The sequence below is a fragment of the Schistocerca piceifrons genome, chromosome 4 (assembly GCF_021461385.2).
Source record: "Schistocerca piceifrons isolate TAMUIC-IGC-003096 chromosome 4, iqSchPice1.1, whole genome shotgun sequence".
Taxonomy (NCBI): Eukaryota; Metazoa; Arthropoda; class Insecta; order Orthoptera; family Acrididae; genus Schistocerca; species Schistocerca piceifrons.
The window spans coordinates 448062190-448081942 of record NC_060141.1 but is presented as its reverse complement, the minus strand read 5'-3'; the positions used below and the strand labels follow the sequence as shown (position 1 = coordinate 448081942).

At 43.4% G+C, this 19753-nt stretch overlaps 1 protein-coding gene across 1 annotated transcript in view; it reads right to left on the bottom strand.

Annotated features, from left to right (window-relative positions):
* Positions 1–9245: 9245 nt before the first annotated feature.
* The window catches only part of LOC124795906 (UPF0450 protein C17orf58-like), a 29220-nt gene continuing 18712 nt past the window's right edge, over positions 9246–19753 (bottom strand). The window contains exon 2 of the mRNA XM_047259986.1: positions 9246–9681. Within this exon, the coding sequence (XP_047115942.1) occupies positions 9246–9681 (436 nt within the window). The remainder of the gene's footprint in view (positions 9682–19753) is intronic.

The window sequence follows — 19753 nt, the reverse complement described above, 5'->3', positions numbered from 1 at the left end:
TTACCGCGCGCACTTCAGCCCAGCGGCCCAGATGGCGGTCCAGCGCAATTTCAGCGGACGACCTCTGTCTCGAAAGCAGTAACCGCGGCATGGCACGGAGCCTGAGAACAAACGCCACTCCCTGCGACGACAGAGGCACCAGAATTTTACTGCCTATCGACGAGGGGAACAGCAGACGTCGACGCAAAATGGTACCACTGCGCTGAATTCTTCATGAGAGCACTCCACCAGTCGGACGAAACACCCATCGCCTCCGGCTACTGCGGTTCCATTCTCCTGAAGGCTCCCTCACAGTATCCTCTCCGCCGCCAGTATGATTCCTAACTGGTCATAACAGAGAGCATGAAGGCTGCCTCGGATTATCACCTGCCCGATCGATACGAACGGCAGTTCGTCTTAACGGAGAGCGTGCACTCCGCCACAAAATAGCTACTAGTCTTGATGGTATTAGACTGTACGTATTCTCCATCACACGGGACTTCGTTGCTCAAACACAGTTACATAATAGTGCTTTTCAGTTACTTACAAAAGTATAACAATAGTGCAGAAGCTGTAACGGGTAAGTGCAACCATCCACTCATTGATTTAAAAGTAGAATTACTCGTATTTTACTTCCGAAAGCGGTAAAAATTCTGCACGCAGAATTTAATACTTTTAGAAAAGTAAATTCCTACCACGTAACACAACACATCTCCCTTTACATGCATGAACGTAAAAACACCATAAAACGCCATCTGGGTCGTGTTCAGAAACGTAGCTATAACGACAGTCCGTGAAGTAATTGTTTATTGAGCAGTTTTCCCTCTGAAGTCATGAAATTTTACTTAACATCCGCCACGCACTGCTCATCCGTTGATATATCGATAAGATAACGTTAGACACCAAACTTGAATAACTTATCAAACAATATCACTAGTAAGCAGCAACAATAATCTATATATTACGTCATAACTCATGCCACTTCGACAACAAAACTGTAAAATTTGGAACGGGTTCATCGTACATGGTCTTAGACGTGGAGGAACCTGTTACCCCGTAAAACTCTTCGTGGAATCATTTTTTTGTTGGAAGTCCGGATGTTAAAGAATTTGTCACGAATTTGATGTGTAGTTATCGCGCCGGCCGCGGTGGTCTCGCGGTTCTAGGCGCACAGTCCGGAGCCGCGCGCCTGCTACGGTCGCAGGTTCGAATCCTGCCTCGGGCATGGATGTGTGTGATGTCCTTAGGTTGGTTAGGTTTAAGTAGTTCTAAGTTCTAGCGGACTTATGACCTAAGATGTTGAGTCCCATAGTGCTCAGAGCCATTTAAACCATTTTTGTAGTTATCGCGTCCACACTCGTATCAACGTGGACTGTACTTCCTTGTGGACACCGGCACGTTTCTGACATCGAACATTTGGGAACTTTCTGAAATGTAGGAACTCAATGTAGAAAATTTACCCGTTTCATTGAATTTTCAACACTGCGATTCTTCACTAGTGAAAATTAAATATTATCACTTTAGCCGTAAGTTTACACTTTAATTAATTTAACACAAGTACAACATAATTGTACGCAGGCAATCAGTTCTGTAATCTACCACGTTCTCTAACAAATAAGTACATTTATTTAAATATCTCACCCCCTTTTCAAGCATAGCCTTCGTCGAGTTCAAAATGGTTCAAATGGCTCGGAGCACTGTGGGACTTCATTCTGACGTCATCAGTCCCCTAGAACTTAGAACTACTCAAACCTAAGTAACCTAAGGACATCACACACATCCATGCCCGAGGCAGGATTCGAACCTACGATCGTAGCGGTCGCGCGGTTCCAGACTATAGCGCCTAGAACCACTCGGCCACCCCGACCGGCCTTCGTCGAGTGTCAGATAAAGTAGCGTCATGTCACTTAACACGATGGAAGAGTTTGGAACCACAAAGCTTCGGCAGCTTGTGTGTCGTTTCATCTGCATATTTTTAATGAAGTCACCTTCCAAGATGAGACGACATTTACCACCGGAAATCAAACCATCTACCTCTGCAATAGTTAGCGGAAAAAGAAGTTCTAACAATGACGTCACACAGGCTGCCGCAATGTCGGACGATAATCAATGATTCGGGTTTAGCAAGATTCACATTTCTGTTAAGTCATAAATATTTATTCCATGTTTCACTGAATCATTTCAAATGAATTCCGGCGAATCGTGAAATCTATGTTTGCTCAATCTTAAATTACTGGACGAATGTGGCATTTTTCCAGAATATCATGTCACTGTTGGTGCTAAGTGGGAAGCTAATGAAAAAATCAGTAATTACGTTTTATCGAGAATTGGTGTAGTTGTCACAGTTGTTAATATACAGAATTACCAAAATTCTGTAGCATTAGTAAAATAGCTGTACTAGAATTTATCAGTTACTAGACACAAATGAAATACGAAATTTGCGAAATTTTCAAATACTTTCTGGCTCACGTCAGCAGTTATTTATCCGCACTTACCTACGACATGGTACAAAATTTTAGAAAATTTTCTTTAAGTTTTGTCTCTCAACTTTCAAATATTTACTGAAAGACGTTGAATACAAAGGCAATTACTAGGTACTTACTTCGGATACGAATTTATTTTTTCACTGCTTTCGGTCAACTGAAAACCGTCTAAAAACGGTTCTTTCTTTCCGAAACTTTGGCGTAATCAAACACAGCTGTCCACAGGATGCGGAGTATTATTTTGCTGTGACGAGGCTTCCGCCTGCATCAGTACATAATCGGATACTGTTTTTGGGTGCGTGTCTGTTAGAAGATGGTGTGATACGGAACTGGTTGAGAAATAAAAGATTCTAATATACCAAGCTGTTCATTGCAATGCAAGAAAACCTATATTAAGGCAGCAGATGTTCGTTATGATCCCTACGCTCGTCCACATCAACAAGGATACTGATTAACAATATTCACAACACTTCATTTTGATGTGGGTGTTGACTTACCACTGGTGCGCAGGTAACATACTAATATACCTTTATGCATTCATCTATCAGGTGAACCTCAGTTTCATCACAGCACAAGATTTCAAGAAACGCAAAGGCTATACTGTTTGCTGTACAGTGAGTAATCATTTATAGGACTTTATCAACCAATGTAATTTAGGAAGACGCCATACGGCGAGATGTTACTATTACTTTCGAGAAGTTACGTTTATTTCGAGAACTGGCTTTAGACGTATGTGCCAACTTTAAAAGATGTCATTTAAAAAGAATTTGTTACTTCTTCGGACAGGCGTACGTAGGCGAATGCCTACGCAAAACGCTGTCAGTATTTCTAAATTTCCTCAATAGTTCAAAATGGTTCAAATGGCTCTGAGCACTATGTGACTTAACTTCTAAGGTCATCAGTCGCCTAGAACTTAGAACTAATTAAACCTAACTAACCTAAGGACATCACACACATCCAGCCCGAGGCAAGATTCGAACCTGCGACCGTAGCGGTCGCTCGGTTCCAGACTGTAGCGCCTAGAACCGCACGGCCACTCCGGCCGGCCACAATAGTTCATCTGCAACGATAAATTCATGTTCGTCAGTTAACTGTCACCTACTGATCGATATTTTAACGTCTAAAACAGCACTCATATTGGAGAATGAATCGATGATTAACGCGCAGCAGTAGAGCGGCCGTTTGATTGTAGCATCAGCTGTCGCTAAACTAACAGCCGCAAGACGTTACGGGATGGTCGACAATGAAAAGGCTCCGAACAGAAACAATTGCGCTCTTTACGGATGGCACACAGTGTCGCCCACTTCCAAAGCGACCTGCGAGGAGGACGGCAAAAATATGCCAGGAACAGGCTATTGCCCCGTCCGCAGGAACCACTTGCAGTATTTTTTTCTCTTGTCAGAGGGAGAGGGAGAGAAACAGTGAGAGAAGAGAGAGAGAGAGAAAGAGAACGAACGCACCCGCTCACGGTCCGCAGCCGATTCGGCCTCCCGCGTGCGGCGGACTCGATGTGGCGTTCATTAGTATGTGTTAATTTTTGGTCGCAGCGGGCCCCGTCGTGCGCGCATTTTAATGAGCGACGGAATTCCGTCGCATGCGCGGTGCTGGCCGTTCCGCTTTTGATATTGCAGCTTTTGTGGCAGACCCCCCTCCCGTTCGCCTACCGGAGCGCCAGCGAAAATTATAAAACGCTTTGATGCGATACGTCTCCGCCGCTGTGCCCTCCCCCATACCTCCCTCCCCCCCCTCCCCGCAACCCCTAAACCCATATTTTATTGTAAAAAATGCGATGTGTATGGAGTGCCGCTCGGCTGACATGAGTTGACAGCTGTGGCGTGGAAAGTCGTGTGTCACAGTTAACGTCCGGTCATAGCCCTCATGCGGCTACGTCCGTCAAGTGTGTGTGTTTCAGCAGACCCCTACTGCAATGACGTCCAACATTTACTGGCCAACTGACGAGGAAAAACGGGCAGCAGCCTGTTAGCACGCACCCGCCTCACCCCAAATACCCGAAAAAAAAAATAAAATGAGGGTGTAATTATTGGGAACTATCTTGTAAACGAGACCACTAGCAAAATGTGCGCAGGTTTCGATGCTACATTTCAATTAATATGATACCATATACGTCGTTCTCGATTTTCGCCGATAATACGCTTTGATCTCCGACGTTAAATGTATGTCGCAAGCCATGAATGTTTGACGAGTCGATAACTGTTCCGCTGATGTAAATAAATAACCCATTGTCACGTTTAAAATGAATGACAAATTAACGCGGTTGACTCCGCTTGGTACGCTACGTGCCTGTAAATCACTATAAGAAATGACGAGTTTCAAATGTGAGTGCAATGCATCAGTATCGGTTGTCTGCGTTTAAGGCAGGATATACAAAAGTTTTCCCATACTCCAAAAGTTCTTTGCTGTATTGATCCGACGACTCAGGTGCTTTGAATAAATTTTCGACTGACCAAAACACGAGAATACGAAAAATTGTTAACATTACATTTTTATACATTATATAATAATAAAATTATAAAATAATTTCTAATTACGAGGCAAATTCATTTACTCATCACACTTGACTTCCAATCCCTGTGCTCACCTCTGACGAGGAACCAATATAATGTACTTCACGATACCTTCTTTTAAGTGACAGATTCACTTTCCGTTGGTTGCGCGTATGATACACAACTTTACGAATCCATTTCTCTGGGACAAGTTAATGAGTACCATCATACGATCTATTTTCGAAAAATATCACTCTTAACACTACTCGAAACGTATAATCTCTTAATCAGTGTTATCCCATTTAATTTCAGTTACCTACATTAAAAGAAACACTGCACTAGGATCCAAATCACCGTCTTCTTATCCCTGAAATCTCTCTCATTTTTATCGTTCATTTTGACTCTGAAATTATCTGACTTTTCTTTGGGAAACTATGTTAGCTAACTGCGTTGTGCTGTCTGCATTGCATAATGTCTACATTGCATTATGCCATGCAGAATACTTATACACTCTTCGACAAAAGGTAAGTCACCCCAGAGATCTTGCATGCTTCTTCAGTACAACAGACACAGAAGACAAAAGTCTCATAAATTTTCACCATGTGCAGCTGCATCTCATTTCTACAGAAAATTCCCAGGAGTTTACTGCAAACAGACGGCGAAGCAGAAGATGCTAACGATTACTTATTTTCTCAGAAGTAGAAAAATCAACTATAGCAGAAAGCAAGTTATGTCCACTATGATTGAATGTTATACTAATCCGTGAAATTAAGAAAACATATTTGTCTGGTCAGGTCCCGTATCTTGGAAACGAAATTATACAGTCACAGAGCTAAGCAAAATATAATTTTTGTGCAGCCTACCATTTGCACGAAGTACAATATATGGCAAACTTATACAGTGACCTACAAGCCAACCAATGTTCCCATGATCTAAAGACCGCTGAGTCACTTTTAAGCTGGCATGGTGGAACGCTAAACAGTAATAAAATGTGGGGTTACGGGTTACAAAATTCAGTTTCATGACATTACATGATCATAACTTGCCATCCTAATAACGATGTCTTGAATGATTCTTTGATTTACCTACGATTTCGAGGAGCGTAATGACTGGCACAGAAAATATACCAAATTTAGGTAATTTTATGGACATTCCGCATTATTTTGCCACAGCTGTTAATACTTCAATGTATAAATAAAACACCACCTCAGCTGCTATTAATAGAAATCTTACTGTTAATTGTCAGTTCATTGAACCAAAACACTCCCCGAATTCCTAGGTAAAGATCAGCTGAAGAAGGTGAAAGAACGTAATCTGTAGTGGAAATGAAGGAATTTCTTAACGGCAATGGTGGTATTTATATCAAATTCCTGTAGTTCAATTTTAATAGTGTGCGTTTTTATGGGATATATAATGTATGTATATCCAAAACATTTACACTGTTGAATAATTTTTAATGTAATACATAGCCAGCACAGATTCACAAATTTCGCTCTTGTGAAACACACCAGGTTTCTTTACTCGCACGAAATAACGCGTGTTTCGAAGAGACTCTGAAGCTTCGAGAAAGCTTTGGACAACATTCTTCACAAGCGATTCCTAAGCAGTTTGCGTGTCTGTGGAGTGTCGCCTCAGCTGTGCGAATGGGTACGTGATTTCCTGTCAGAAAGGTTACAACCAATATTAACTGACGGGAAGTCGTCCAGTGGAAGCGAAGTTATTTTCGGGATTTCACAAGGAAACACTGCAGGCCCATTTCTTATATGAGACAATCCGAGCAGTCCGCTTAGATTGTTTGCAAGTCATCTACCGTCCAGTAAAATTAGTTGGACGTTTAGAAGAAGGTGCAAAGAATTGACTAAAAAGACTGCCTACGCTATGCTTAAATGTCCTCTTCGGGACTATTGCTGCCGGTGGCGGATCATTAGCAGACAGGATTGACGAAAACATCGAAAAAGATCGTTTGTGTTATCACGAAACAGGAGTGGGTGTGTCATGGATATCATAGGCGAGTTGGCGTAGCAATCGCCAACACAAAGGCACTCTTCGTTGCGACGAAATCTGTTCACAAAATAAATATAAAAATGTGAGCTCATCCACCTTTTATAATAAAAGCGATTAAAATTTTTGCATAATAGTTCTGAGGATAAGGGCTTGCTCCGAAACGCGACATTTTAGTTAGTTTGCGTTACGAAATGTGGTTGAGCCTACATTTCAACAATGGTCGTGGAATCACAAATCTGCCTCGGATAAAATCAATTTAAACGAAATTACAGTCACTAACTTTTCATCCGAACGCCAAATATTTAGTTTTTGATTCCCATCTTCATAGGGAGAAATGACTAGTGACACATTTAACAGAAATCGCAGTTGACGTGGATGGATTTAGAAGCTCATTTTTCCCATGTGTTATTGAGAGTGTGAAACGGTAGAGAAATAAGTTTCTTTAATTTACGTCTGTCATCACAATGGTTTTTGTTTAACAGATTACCGGTTTCGGTCTTTAATGACCATCATCAGATCTGTTTCATAAAAACAAAGTCCTAATGTACTGCAGCCATAGTGGCATCGTCAAATGTTAAATGCAGAATCAGCACCAGCATCGTCAAATACGTGCAAACGATTTATATGTATTTGACGGTGCTGGTGCTGAATCCGCATTTAACATTTGACGATGCCACTACGGCTGCAGTACATTAGGACTTTGTTTTTATGAAACAGATCTGACGATGGTCATTAAAGACCGAAACCGGTAATCTGTTAAACAAAAACGATTGTGACCATAGACATAAATTAAAAAAACCTATTGCATATACGGGTCACTGCGCTTTTTCGTTACGATGTCGCAGCTTGTGAAGGTGAAGAAATAGTTTGCAAGTTGTTTTTGGCACCCTCTGCGAAAAGTTTAAGAAGAGTTTGCAGATTAATCGTGTAGATGCTGGTGATATATGAAAAGGATACAAAACTGGGTTACATCGAATGAAAAATTTCAGTTTCACGGTTGTTAAATGTGGTCCTACCGCCAGTGCCTTCGGTGCTTTTACGACCGCCTCTAGAACGCGAGGCTCCCCCGGTAAGCACGCAGATTATGTGCGTGTGCGTGTACTCACTCGGTTTGTCCAGCTCGGTGAGCAACTCCTCGGTGGTGGCTTGGTCGGCGGCCGCCGCCCCCGCGCCCAGCGACAGCAGCGTCAGCAGGAGCACCACAGCCAACGACGTCGACGCCCTCATTCTACAAGACGCACCCACAGTTAGCACCAGACTGACAACTGAACAGGCGATCACTGCCAACCGCTCGCTGATAACGCACCGCCGTGACCTACGCTATCACACGACTCTCGCACAATCCGCTGACACGTCCTTGCACTCGCTCTGCGCCGGATTCGTGGAAGAACTGGAACGTTTCTGTCGGTGCAGCACTGTCTGTTTTCATCACAAGTGTACAAGGTTGTTAACGAGGATGGAAGCGCTCGCTTGTCTCCGTGGTATATTTATATTCTGCCGCGTTCGTTTGCCGATTGACAGTGCGGGCTAAACTTTGTTTCTTGTGAGGCCGAGCAATAGTACGAATGGTACTACGAATATGTCACACATTTCACAGCAGTGTAGGAATGGCATTCGTCAAGTACAGGCTACAAACACGCTTACGATAATCACTGTTCTCATACAATCACAATTCTCTTTCTTTTAAGTTGCGCTTAAAATTTTTGACACAGTAGAAAACGGTAACAGCAATTTGTAATTAGTAATTTTCTCCTAGTGGAATTATTACGTTTTTTAATACGATATATATGTAGTGGAAATGTTAACACACACACACACTGCTCTGTTATTGTACCACGTTAAATAAATTCAGCGATTTAGTTCTAATATTGTGAAACGTTATGACAGATCAGTCGAATAGTTTTATTCAGCGCATTGCCTCTTTGGCCTACGAAGTAGAGTGTTTGTTGGTCCGTCCCTGCCGATTACTTTGCAGCGTCTTTCTATTTGTTTGCTTCCCACAATTTTAGTTGTTCCACCACAGTGCACGCGGCAAGTGAGGGAATTGTATAAAATTTACAATGCTACAGATACACTTTTCTTGTCTGCAGGAGACTGTCTCTTTTCGCCACAGCAAGTGGCGCTAAAACTCGCTACATGTAATGGCAGGAGTACTGCACGTTAAGTAGTGTGAGGGAGCTATTGAAGTGACGGCTAGAGGAAGTTAGAGAGAGAGAGAGGGAGAGAAAAAAAACTGGAGACGGACGCTCGCCGCGGTCGGAGGCCGCAGAACGCATCAATCACGGGGTTGCGTCGTTAGGCGCGGCTCGGGCTGCGTCGGCGACGGCAGCGCGCGGAGGCGTCGCGCGGCGGCGGTAGACGGCATGGCGCTGAGCGGCGGCACGGCGGCTGCGAGGCCAGCGGCAGCGGCGGCGGCGTCTCGCCTGGGATGTGCGCGCGCGGCCCGACTGCCACAGACTGAGGCGAGCGGCGGGCGAGCGCGCTGCGCGCCTACTGCGCCGACGCCGAAGACCCGCGCCGGGGCGCTGCGGGCGGCGGGATGCCTGCGGGCCAGGCGCGGCGAGGCGAGGCGAGGCGAGGCGAGGCGAGGGCCTCTCCGGCCGGCCAGCGGCGGCGGCAGTCTTTCAGACACGCAGCGCTCGCGGCCCGCCAGGCCGGGAGCCTCAGTCTCCTCTCCTCCGCCTCCTGCTCCTGTTCCTCTTCCCGCCGGCCTTCGCCGTCACCCGTCGCCGTAGTCGCCACCGACCAGCTGTTTCGGTGCGGTGTATACCACACGCGAGTGTCGCTGCTCTTCCCCTCTCGCCCACACAGCCCTGCGCAGTTGGTGAAAAATCGGAGTACAGACGACGTCTCTGTAGTCGCCAAGCCTGCACGCTTTCTGCAGGGTTTCTTGCAACGTAGCGAGTGTAATGCACTCAATTTCTTAATCACAGAGCGACAGAAATCTGTCAGAAGTGAACACGATTGGCCAGTAAAACTGGAACGGGAGCTAGCCTGACATATAGCGCAATTTTACTTATTTGGCAGCCGGCTGCAGTGGCCGAGCGGTTATAAGAGCTTCAGTCCGGAACCGCGCAATTGCTACGGTCGCAAGTTCGAATCCTGCCTCGGGCATGAATGTGTGTGATGTCCTTAGGGTATTTAGGTTTAAGTAGTTCTATGTTCTATGGAACTGATGACCTCAGATGTTAAGTCCCATAGTGCTCAGAGTCATTTGAACCAACTTATTTGGCATCTAGTGCAGTACGAAGAATGTACGACTAGGGGAAAAATACTGCTGTTACATAGATTGTGACTGAAATCGGGGATCGAGCAGCCGCATTCTACTTTCCTCAGCACCTTTGAAATTTTTCCCAAAATTTTTGCATCCGAATTTTTCCAGAAGAGAACTTTTTAACAGGCAACTCACATCTCACTCCCAAAAGATCCCCTAAATATAACTCATCCACTACATATAACTCGCTCACGACCAGGAGTCCATCCACTGCTACTTGCCCATTCTCTCTCACTCATTCAGCCTAGCTCATTGCCGTTCTCTCTCTGCGTCTGTCTCCTGCCTCAGAGTCACTGTCTTTTTCGTTCTGTCCTGTTACTGCTGCCTCCTCTCACTATCACGCTCTTGCTCTCTCTTACAATTACTTTCTGATTCGTTCCTTCCCATTGCCGCTGTCTCTTCTCACTGTGGCGACCGGGATTAGCCGAACGGTCTTAGGCGCTGCAGTCATGGACTGTGCGGTTGATCCCGGCCGAGGTTCGAGTCCTCCCTCGGACATGGGTGTGTGTGTTTGTCCTTAGGATAATTTAGATAAAGTAGTGTGTAGGCTTAGGGACTGATGGCCTTAGCAGTTATGTCCCATAAGATTTCATACACATTTGAACATTTTTTCCTTCTCACTGTCACTATCTCTCTATTCCTCATTGCTACTGTCATACGCTCTGTCTTTCACTATCAGTGGTTCTCAGCCTCTTTCACTGTTGCCTTTTTATTCTTATCCCACTGCCATTACCTCCTTCACTTTTTCCTGCCACTGTTCTGTCACTGTAAAATAGTTTACAGTATCACTGTATCCCTCTGCTTCCCTCAACAGCCACTGTCTCCTTCGCCCTTTCTATGCCACCGCCACTGTCTACTATCTTCCACTATTTATTACTTTTTACTTCTCTTTCCCATTGCTCCTGTCTCCATCTCTCCCGGCATAAAAAGCATGAACATGTTCGCATGCCATAATCCTTAGGAAAAATTTTGACGGTGTTAAGCAAGGTAGAGGAGGCGGCTGTTAACGCTTTTTCAGTCAGTCTTTTAAACAGAAGCATTATCGCCTTTGCTGGCCTTTATGGCCGAGCGGTTCTAGGCGCTTCAGTCTGGAACCGCTCGACCGCTACGGTCGCAACTTCGAATCCTGCCTCGGGCATGGGTGTGTGTGATGTCCTTAGTTAAGTTTAGCTAGTTCTACGTTCTAGGTGACTGATGAGATCAGATATTAATTCCCGTAGTGCTCAGAGCCATTTGAACTATTTTAAAACCATTATCGCCTTTATTGTGTTCCTATAGGATCATTATTTCGCTGGTTTCTTTCTTTTACCTGCTACAGCTGAGCGGGGCAGTAAAAGTTTGATAGTTTACTTATATGAAATTGAAATGAAGCAGAACTAATTTTACATCTCAGACGAGATTTTATGCACACAAAAATTTCATTCGTGTTTCATTACTACAACACGCGGTCCCCAGACTGCTTCTGATGATAAGCGAGACATTTTACACTATATTTCCCCGTCCTACGTCACTATAGAAGCTACGATTTTGCCTCACAACAGATTTTTTGTGCTTTATTATTGTGGCGAAGATATGCACGAAGCTCACGTCTATTACAGTAGTACAAGTTTATATGCCAACTAGCCCTGCAGATGACGAAGAAATTGATGAAATGTAAATGAGATAAAAGAAATTATTCAGATAGTGAAGGGAGACGAAAATTTAATAGTCATGGGTGACTGGAATTCGATAGTAGGAAAAGGGAGAGAAGGAAACGTAGTAGATGAATATGGATTGGGGGTAAGAAATGAAAGAGGAAGCCGCCTGGTAGAATTTTGCACAGAGCATAACAAAATCATAGCTAACACCTGGTTCAAGAATCATGAAAGGAGATTGTATACATGGTAGAAGCCTGGAGATACTAGAAGGTATCAGATAGATTATATAATGGTAAGACAGAGTTTTGGAAACCAGGTTTTAAATTGTAAGACATTTCCAGGGGCAGATGTGGACTCTGAGGACAATCTATTGGTCTACATATTAGTCAAGGTTCTGCCTACGAAATTATCCACAACGGCCTTGGGTTGCATAAACTTTGTGCAAGATGGGTCTCAAAACAACTCATAGAGTTGCATAAACAATCACGCTTAGACATTACGAAAACATTTGGATGGCTATGGAAACGAAAGGGGTACCTTCTTAGACAGGATCATTACTGGTGACGAAACATGGATCCACCATTACGAGCGGAGAGTAAAGGGCAGAGTGTTGTTGTTGTGGTCTTCAGTCCTGAGACTGGTTTGATGCAGCTCTCCATGCTACTCTATCCTGTGCAACCTTCTTCATCTCCCAGTACCTACTGCAGCCTACATCCTTCTGAATCTGCTTAGTGTATTCATCTCTTGGTCTCCCTCTACGATTTTTACCCTCCACGATGCCCTCCAGTACCAAATTGGTGATCCCTTGATGCCTCAGAACATGTCCTACCAACCGATCCCTTCTTCTAGTCAAGTTGTGCCACAACCTCCTCTTCTCCCCAATTCTATTCAATACTTCCTCATTAGTTATGTGATCTACGCATCTAATCTTCAGCGTTTTTCTGTAGCACCATATTACGAAAGCTTCTATTCTCTTCTTGTCTGAACTATTTATCGTCCGTGTTTCACTTCCATACATGGCTACACTCCATACAAATACTTTCAGAAACGGCTTCCTGACACTTAAATCAATAGCCGGCCGCGGTGGTCTCGCGGTTCTAGGCGCGCAGTCCGGAACCGTGCGATGCTACGGTCGCAGGTTCGAACCCTGCCTCGGGCATGGATGTGTGTGATGTCATTAGGTTAGTTAGGTTTAAGTAGTTCTAAGTTCTAGGGGACTGATAACCACAGCAGTTGAGTCCCATAGTGCTCAGAGCCATTTGAACCATTTTTGAACTTAAATCAATACTCGATGTTAACAACTTCTCTTCTTCATAAACGCTTTCCTTGCCATTGCCAGTCTACATTTTATATCCTCTCTACTTCGACCATCATCAGTTATTTTGCTCCCCAAATAGCAAAACTCCTTTACTATTTTAAGTGTCTCGTTTCCTAATCTAATTCCCTCAGCATCACCCGACTTAATTCGGCTACATTCCATTATCCTCGTTTTGCTTTTGTTGATGTTCATCTTATATCCTCCCTTCAAGACACTGTCCATTCCGTTCAACTGCTCTTCCAATTCCTTTGCTGTCTCTGACAGAATTACAATGTCATCGGCAAACCTCCAAGTTTTTATTTCTTCTCCATGGATTTTAATACCTACTCCGAACTTTTCTTTTGTTTCCTTTACTGCTTGCTCAATATACAGATTGAACAGCATCGGGGAGAGGCTACAACCCTGTCTCACTCCCTTCCCAACCACTGCTTCCCTTTCATGTCCATCGACTCTTATAACTGCCATCTGGTTTCTGTACGAATTGTAAATAGCCTTTCGCTCCCTGTATTTTACCCCTGCCACTTTCAGAATTTGAAAGAGAGTATTCCAGTCAACCTTGTCAAAAGCTTTCTCTAAGTCTACAAATGTTAGAAACGTAGGTTTGCCTTTCCTTAATCTTTTTTCTAAGATAAGTCGTAGGGTCAGTATTGCCTCGCGTGTTCCAACATTTCTACGGAATCCAAACTGATCTTCCCCGAGGTCAGCTTCTACCAGTTTTTCCATTCGTCTTTAAAGAATTCGCATTACTATTTTGCAGCTGTGACTTATTAAGCTGATAGTTCGGTAATTTTCACGTCTGTCAACACCTGCTTTCTTTGGGATTGGAATTATTATATTCTTCTTGAAGTCTGAGGGAATTTCACCTGTCTCATACATCTTGCTCACCTGGCTCTCCCAAGGCTGTCAGTAGTTGTAATGAAATGTTGTCTACTTCCGGGGCCCTGTTTCGACTCAGGTCTTTCACTGCTCTGTTAAACTCTTCACGCAGTATCGTATCTCCCATATCATCTTCATCTGCCTCCTCTTCCATTTCCATAATATTGTCCTCAAGAACATCGCCCCTGTATAGACCCTCTATATATTCCTTCCACCTTTCTGCTTTCCCTTCTTTACTTAGAACTGGGTTTCCATCTGAGCTCTTGATATTCATGCAAGTGGTTCTCTTTTCTCCAAAGGTCTCTTTAATTTTCCTGTAGGCAGTATCTATCTTACCCCTCGTGAGATAAGCCTCTACATCCGTACATTTGTCCTCTAGCCATTCTTGCTTAGCCATTTTGCACTTCCTGTCAATCTCATTTTTGAGACGTTTGTATTCCTTTTCGTTGTTTCATTTACTGCATGTTTATATTTTCTACTTTCATCAGTTAAATTCAGTATCTCTTCTGTTACCCAAGGATTTCTTCTAGCCCTCGTCTTTTTACCTACTTGATCCTCTGCTTCCTTCACTATTTCATTCCTCAAAGCTACCCATTCTTCTTCTACTGTATTTCTTTCCCCCAGTCCTGTCAATTGTTCCATTATGCTCTCCCTGAAACTGTGTACAACCTCTGATTCTTTCAGTTTATCCAGGTCCCATCTCCTTAAATTCCCACCTTTTTGCAGTTTCTTCAGTTGTAATCTGGAGTTCATAACCAATAGATTGTGGTCAGAGTCCACATCTGCCCCTGGAAATGTCTTACAATTTAAAATCTGGTTCCTAAATCTCTGTCTTACCATTAGATAATCTATCTGAAACCTTTTAGTGTCTCCAGCGTTCTTCCATGCATACAACCTTCTTTCATGGTTCTTGAACCAAGTGTTAGCTATGATTAAGTTATGCTCTGTGCAAAACTCTACCAGGCGGCTTCATCTTTCATTTCTTAGCCCCAATCCATATTCACCTACTACGTTTCCTTCCTTTTCCTACTGTCGAATTCCAGTCACCCATGACTATTAAATTTTCGTCTCCCTTCACTACCTGAATAATTTCTTTTATCTCATCATACATTTCATCAATTTCTTCATCATCTGCAGAGCTAGTTGGCATATAAACTTGTACTACTGTCGTAGGCGTGGGCTTCGTGTGTATCTTGGCCACAATAATGCATTCACTATGCTGTTTGTAGTAGCTTACCCGCACTCCTATTTTTTTATTCATTATTAAACCTACTCCTGCATTAGCCCTATTTGATTTTGTATTTATAACCCTGTATTCACCTGACCAAAAGTCTTGTTCCTCCTGTCACCGAACGTCACTAATTCCCACTATATCTAACTTTAACCTATCCATTTCCCTTTTTAAATTTTCTAACCTACCTGTCCGATTAAGGGATCTGACATTCCACGCTCCGATCCGTAGAACGCCAGTTTTCTTTCTCTTGATAACGACGTCCTCTTGAGTAGTCCCCGCCGGAGATCCGAATGGGGGACTATTTTATCTCCCGAATATTTTACCCAAGAGGATGCCATCATCATTTAATCATACAGTAAAGCTGCCTGCCCTCGGGAAAAATTACGGCTGTAGTTTCCCCTTGCTTTTAGCAGTAAGGGCAGAGTATGAAATGGAAATATCCAAATTCGCCGTGCAAGAAAAAGTTCAAGAACCCACAGTCCGCAGGAAAACTGATGATTATGACTTTTCGTTACGCCAAGGTCCAGTACTGGAACATTATGGGGAAAGGGGAACAAAAATAAACAGTGTACGTTACAGTGAGATGCTTACCTCCAGGCTAAAACCTTCAATTTGAAGCAAACGCCGAGGATTTCTGTCAAAAGATGTTGTGTTGTTGCACGACAATACCCGTCCGCATGCTGCTGCCCACACTGATGAAACGCTCCAGAAACTCAAATTTGAAGTATTGGATCATCCTCCATATAGCTCCGATCTTTTCCCTTCTGGCTATCACTTGGTTGTCCCACTCAAACAGGAATTAAGGGCCCTTCGATTTGCCTCGGACGAAACACAGTGAAAGAAGCGGTGCATTCCTGGCTCGCTGCTCAACCGAGAACCTTCTTTTAGAGGGTAACAGGAAGCTTGTACAACGATGGACCAAGTTCGTTGAAACGCAGACTCTGTCGAAAAATGATGGTCTTGTAAGTTTCCTATTTGATTATAATAAAATTTTATAGCTACTTCGCGGATTGTTCTTTCTTCTTCCCATTATATATACATGAGAAATCCTTGTCACAGGCTATGCAAGAGTGTCCTGATCAAAAAATTTCAGCTCAATTGTCTCATCACTAATTTCCAGATTCACGACAATATACAGCAACGTAAGAGACAGATTAAAATTTCGATTTTGTCCCCCACAAGTATCACTATAGCAGACCCATTTTCTTACATGACAAGGAAGATTTGCACATAACGTAAAATACATGAAGCAACTTCTACGATCCTCTACCTGCAGGAAGACATGGAAGCTTCGTCTTCCACTAGATTGTAGATACAGAAATTGAAGCAGCTTAACTGCCGTAGGTAGGTTATCTCAGGATCCGGGAGTTTAGGCAATGAAAGAACACTCTTCAAATCAAGTGCTGTAACACACATCTCAGGATCAGATCTGAACAGTTATATATCTTCCTTCATTTGGGACCGCGCCACTTCAGCTCTTCGAAAGCGTAGTTTATGTGACAGTTCCAGCATTTTCTTTTCATTTCATCAGTTGAAGCTGCTGTTTCTGTTTTCTTAATTTCAAAACATTTACACGTATCAGAATGTGGTGAATGGAATGAAAGATTGAAATCTGAACTAAATATCTGTCTGTAAAGAGGGTCCTTTACTGGGGTGTAATCTCGTTCTTCAAACCAGTCCAAATACAATCGATGCATTTTGACAAGTTTTAGTTCGGGATTAAAGTATTTTAAATAAGGATTGTCCTTCCTGGAATAGTGATGGTACCTTGGGAATAATTCTATGTGTTCTTTAGCTTGACGTTTGACTTCTGCTGGAGTTTTGTTTGCAGGTTGACATTTGCCACGATGGTCTGAAGCGACTTCTCCTTTTTGTTTGTAAGAAGTAAAAGCATGATTTAGCCAACCAAGCGAAATATGGAAGGTGTTTTGGAACGCAAGTCTGCACACATTAACATTAGTACCATCCTGTTTCTTCAAGGTACATGTACAAGTGAAATAACGAAGTGATTCTGTTATACTACATGACCGTTACTTCATTGTTTGTTGCACCAATCCACAGATAAACCTTTTTTGAACTAATTCACCTTTTTTGCCAAGGGAATAGAACCTTTCAAAATTGCACCGCCTGTCTTCGGGACAATAAAACTTACAGTTTTAGAACAATTGCAGTGATAGAAACTAGATTTCTTGCACTTGCCAGTAACTTGTTCCATCTTCTTTATAATTCGTTTCCACAAATTAGGTTTTCTTGTTCTCTTTCTACCCTTTTTTGAATGGCAGGAGGGTCATCTTCGCCGGCTCGTGTGGCCGAGCTGTTCTACGTGCTTCAGTCTGGAACCGCTCGACCGCTACGGTCGCAGGTTCGAATGCTGCTTCGGCCATGGATGTGTGTGATGTCCTTAGGTTAGTTAGGTTTACGTAGTTCTAAGTTCTAGGGGACTGATGAGCTCAGAAGTCAAGTCCGATTGTGCTCAGAGCCATTTGAGCCATTTGAGGGTCATCTTCAACATCAACAAAGTTTCCACTCGCATCCAGATCAGCAATTTCATCTTCTTTAAGGACAGTAACTGATGTTTTAGTCGAGGTACTTGGCATTTGTCCAGGATCTGTGAGAGTAGGGTTACCTCTTTTACGTTGTGGATCATTTATACAGTAGATGCTGACACAGCAAACACTTGTAGTCTTGCTGTTTCAGCACTGGTTTGTCTTTTCACGTTTCTCTTTTTAAACTTCCTTTTGGGGATTTCATAATCAGAGTTGTCTTTTTCAGAAAGATTCAAAAAACGACGCATCATGAAAAAATTATCCGAATGGGTGGAAGTCGGTACATGTGATGTATACTCGTAGGTACAGATAAACCAATGATTAAAGTTTTTGGAAAATTGGACGATTTATTGAAGAGAAAGAGATTCACAAATTGAGCAAGCCAATGGAGGTGTTAGACGTCCTCCTGTGGGATATTGTGCTAAATTCTGCCCAGTTGCTGCGTTAGAACACCGAAGCCCCGAGTTTGTTGGAGGGTCGTGCCCATAATACTCTAAGGGTTCTGAATTGGAGAGGGATGAACATTATGTAGCTGAAATGTAAGCCCAGGATGGCTTTCCATGAAGGGAAATGAGACGGGACGTAGAACATCGCCTACGTACAGCTTTGCTAGAAGGGGCCGCGGACGACAACCAAAGGCGTCCTGCTTATGAATTAAATGGCACCCCAGACCATCAGTCCTCGTTGTTGGGCCGAATGACGGGCGACAATCAGGTTGGTATCCCACAGTTCTTCGTGGAATCTCCAGACGCGTCTTCGCTGGTCACGGAGGCTCATTTCGATGCGGGGCTCATCAGTCAATGAGATTCCAGAATGAAGACGTTTTCTGGAGACGCCGCGGACAGTGGTGCGATACGATCTTGACTCGTCCACCATACGGACCGACAATCAGGATTTATTTAGGCATATCCTTCTTTGTTGAATAGGAGGACTACAACCGATATGAATATTACAATTAAACACCCCCGTCAGCTGTAATTTTTAGAGAACTTCCCCCTTTCTTAATTTTTCTGCGATTTATGTCAACCATTAGCGCAACTAGATAACTGTTAATCTCAGTCTCGACTTAAATTTCAACGTCCACCACTCTCCAACGACTTTTCTATTGTCGGGAGACCTACAAATAACAAAACATAATCTGCTGAATACTCAGTTTTCTGCTCTCATTATGGTGGTTGTAGTTATTCTTGTCGATTCAGGTCCACAACTTTTGAAAAAATTGAAAATTTGTGGCAAGATCTTATGGGACCAAACTGCTTAGGTCATCGGTCCCTAAGCTTACACACTACTTAATCTAACGTAGCTAACTTACGCTATGGAGGGAGGACTCAAACCTCCGACGGGTTGAATCGGGAGGACCGTTACAAGATGCCCTAGACCGCTCGCCTAGCCCTCGCGGCTCGCAACTTTTGAAGTGCAGACGATTTTACTCTCATCCTTAAGGATTTTCCACCTATTAGCTGAGTTTGCTTTACGCCATCCCTCTTTTCTGTCTAAATCTCCAGCCCCTCTCCCCTTTTCTCTCTCTCTCTCTCTCTCTCTCTCTCTCTCTCTCTCTCTCTCTCTCTTTCCGTCATTGAGTGATATTCAGCTGGTAAAACACAGGTTCAATGGTTGTCACTGACGACGCAAAAGGTCGTTACGTTGTAAACATAGCCGACGTTGCTGCTGTTATTAGCGCAATCAGGCATATTTTTGAGTAGGTAGTCTTCTGACTGGTTTGAAGCGGCCCGCATACGACCTCCAAGTGCCAATATGTTGGCATAGCAAGACACCTATCGTCCTTGATTATTTGGTAACTGTATTCCAGTCTCCGTCTTCCGCTCGAGTGTATGTGCTCTATGGATCCTTCAGTAACATGCAAGTTGTTCCCTGATGTCATACCACATGTTTTATCA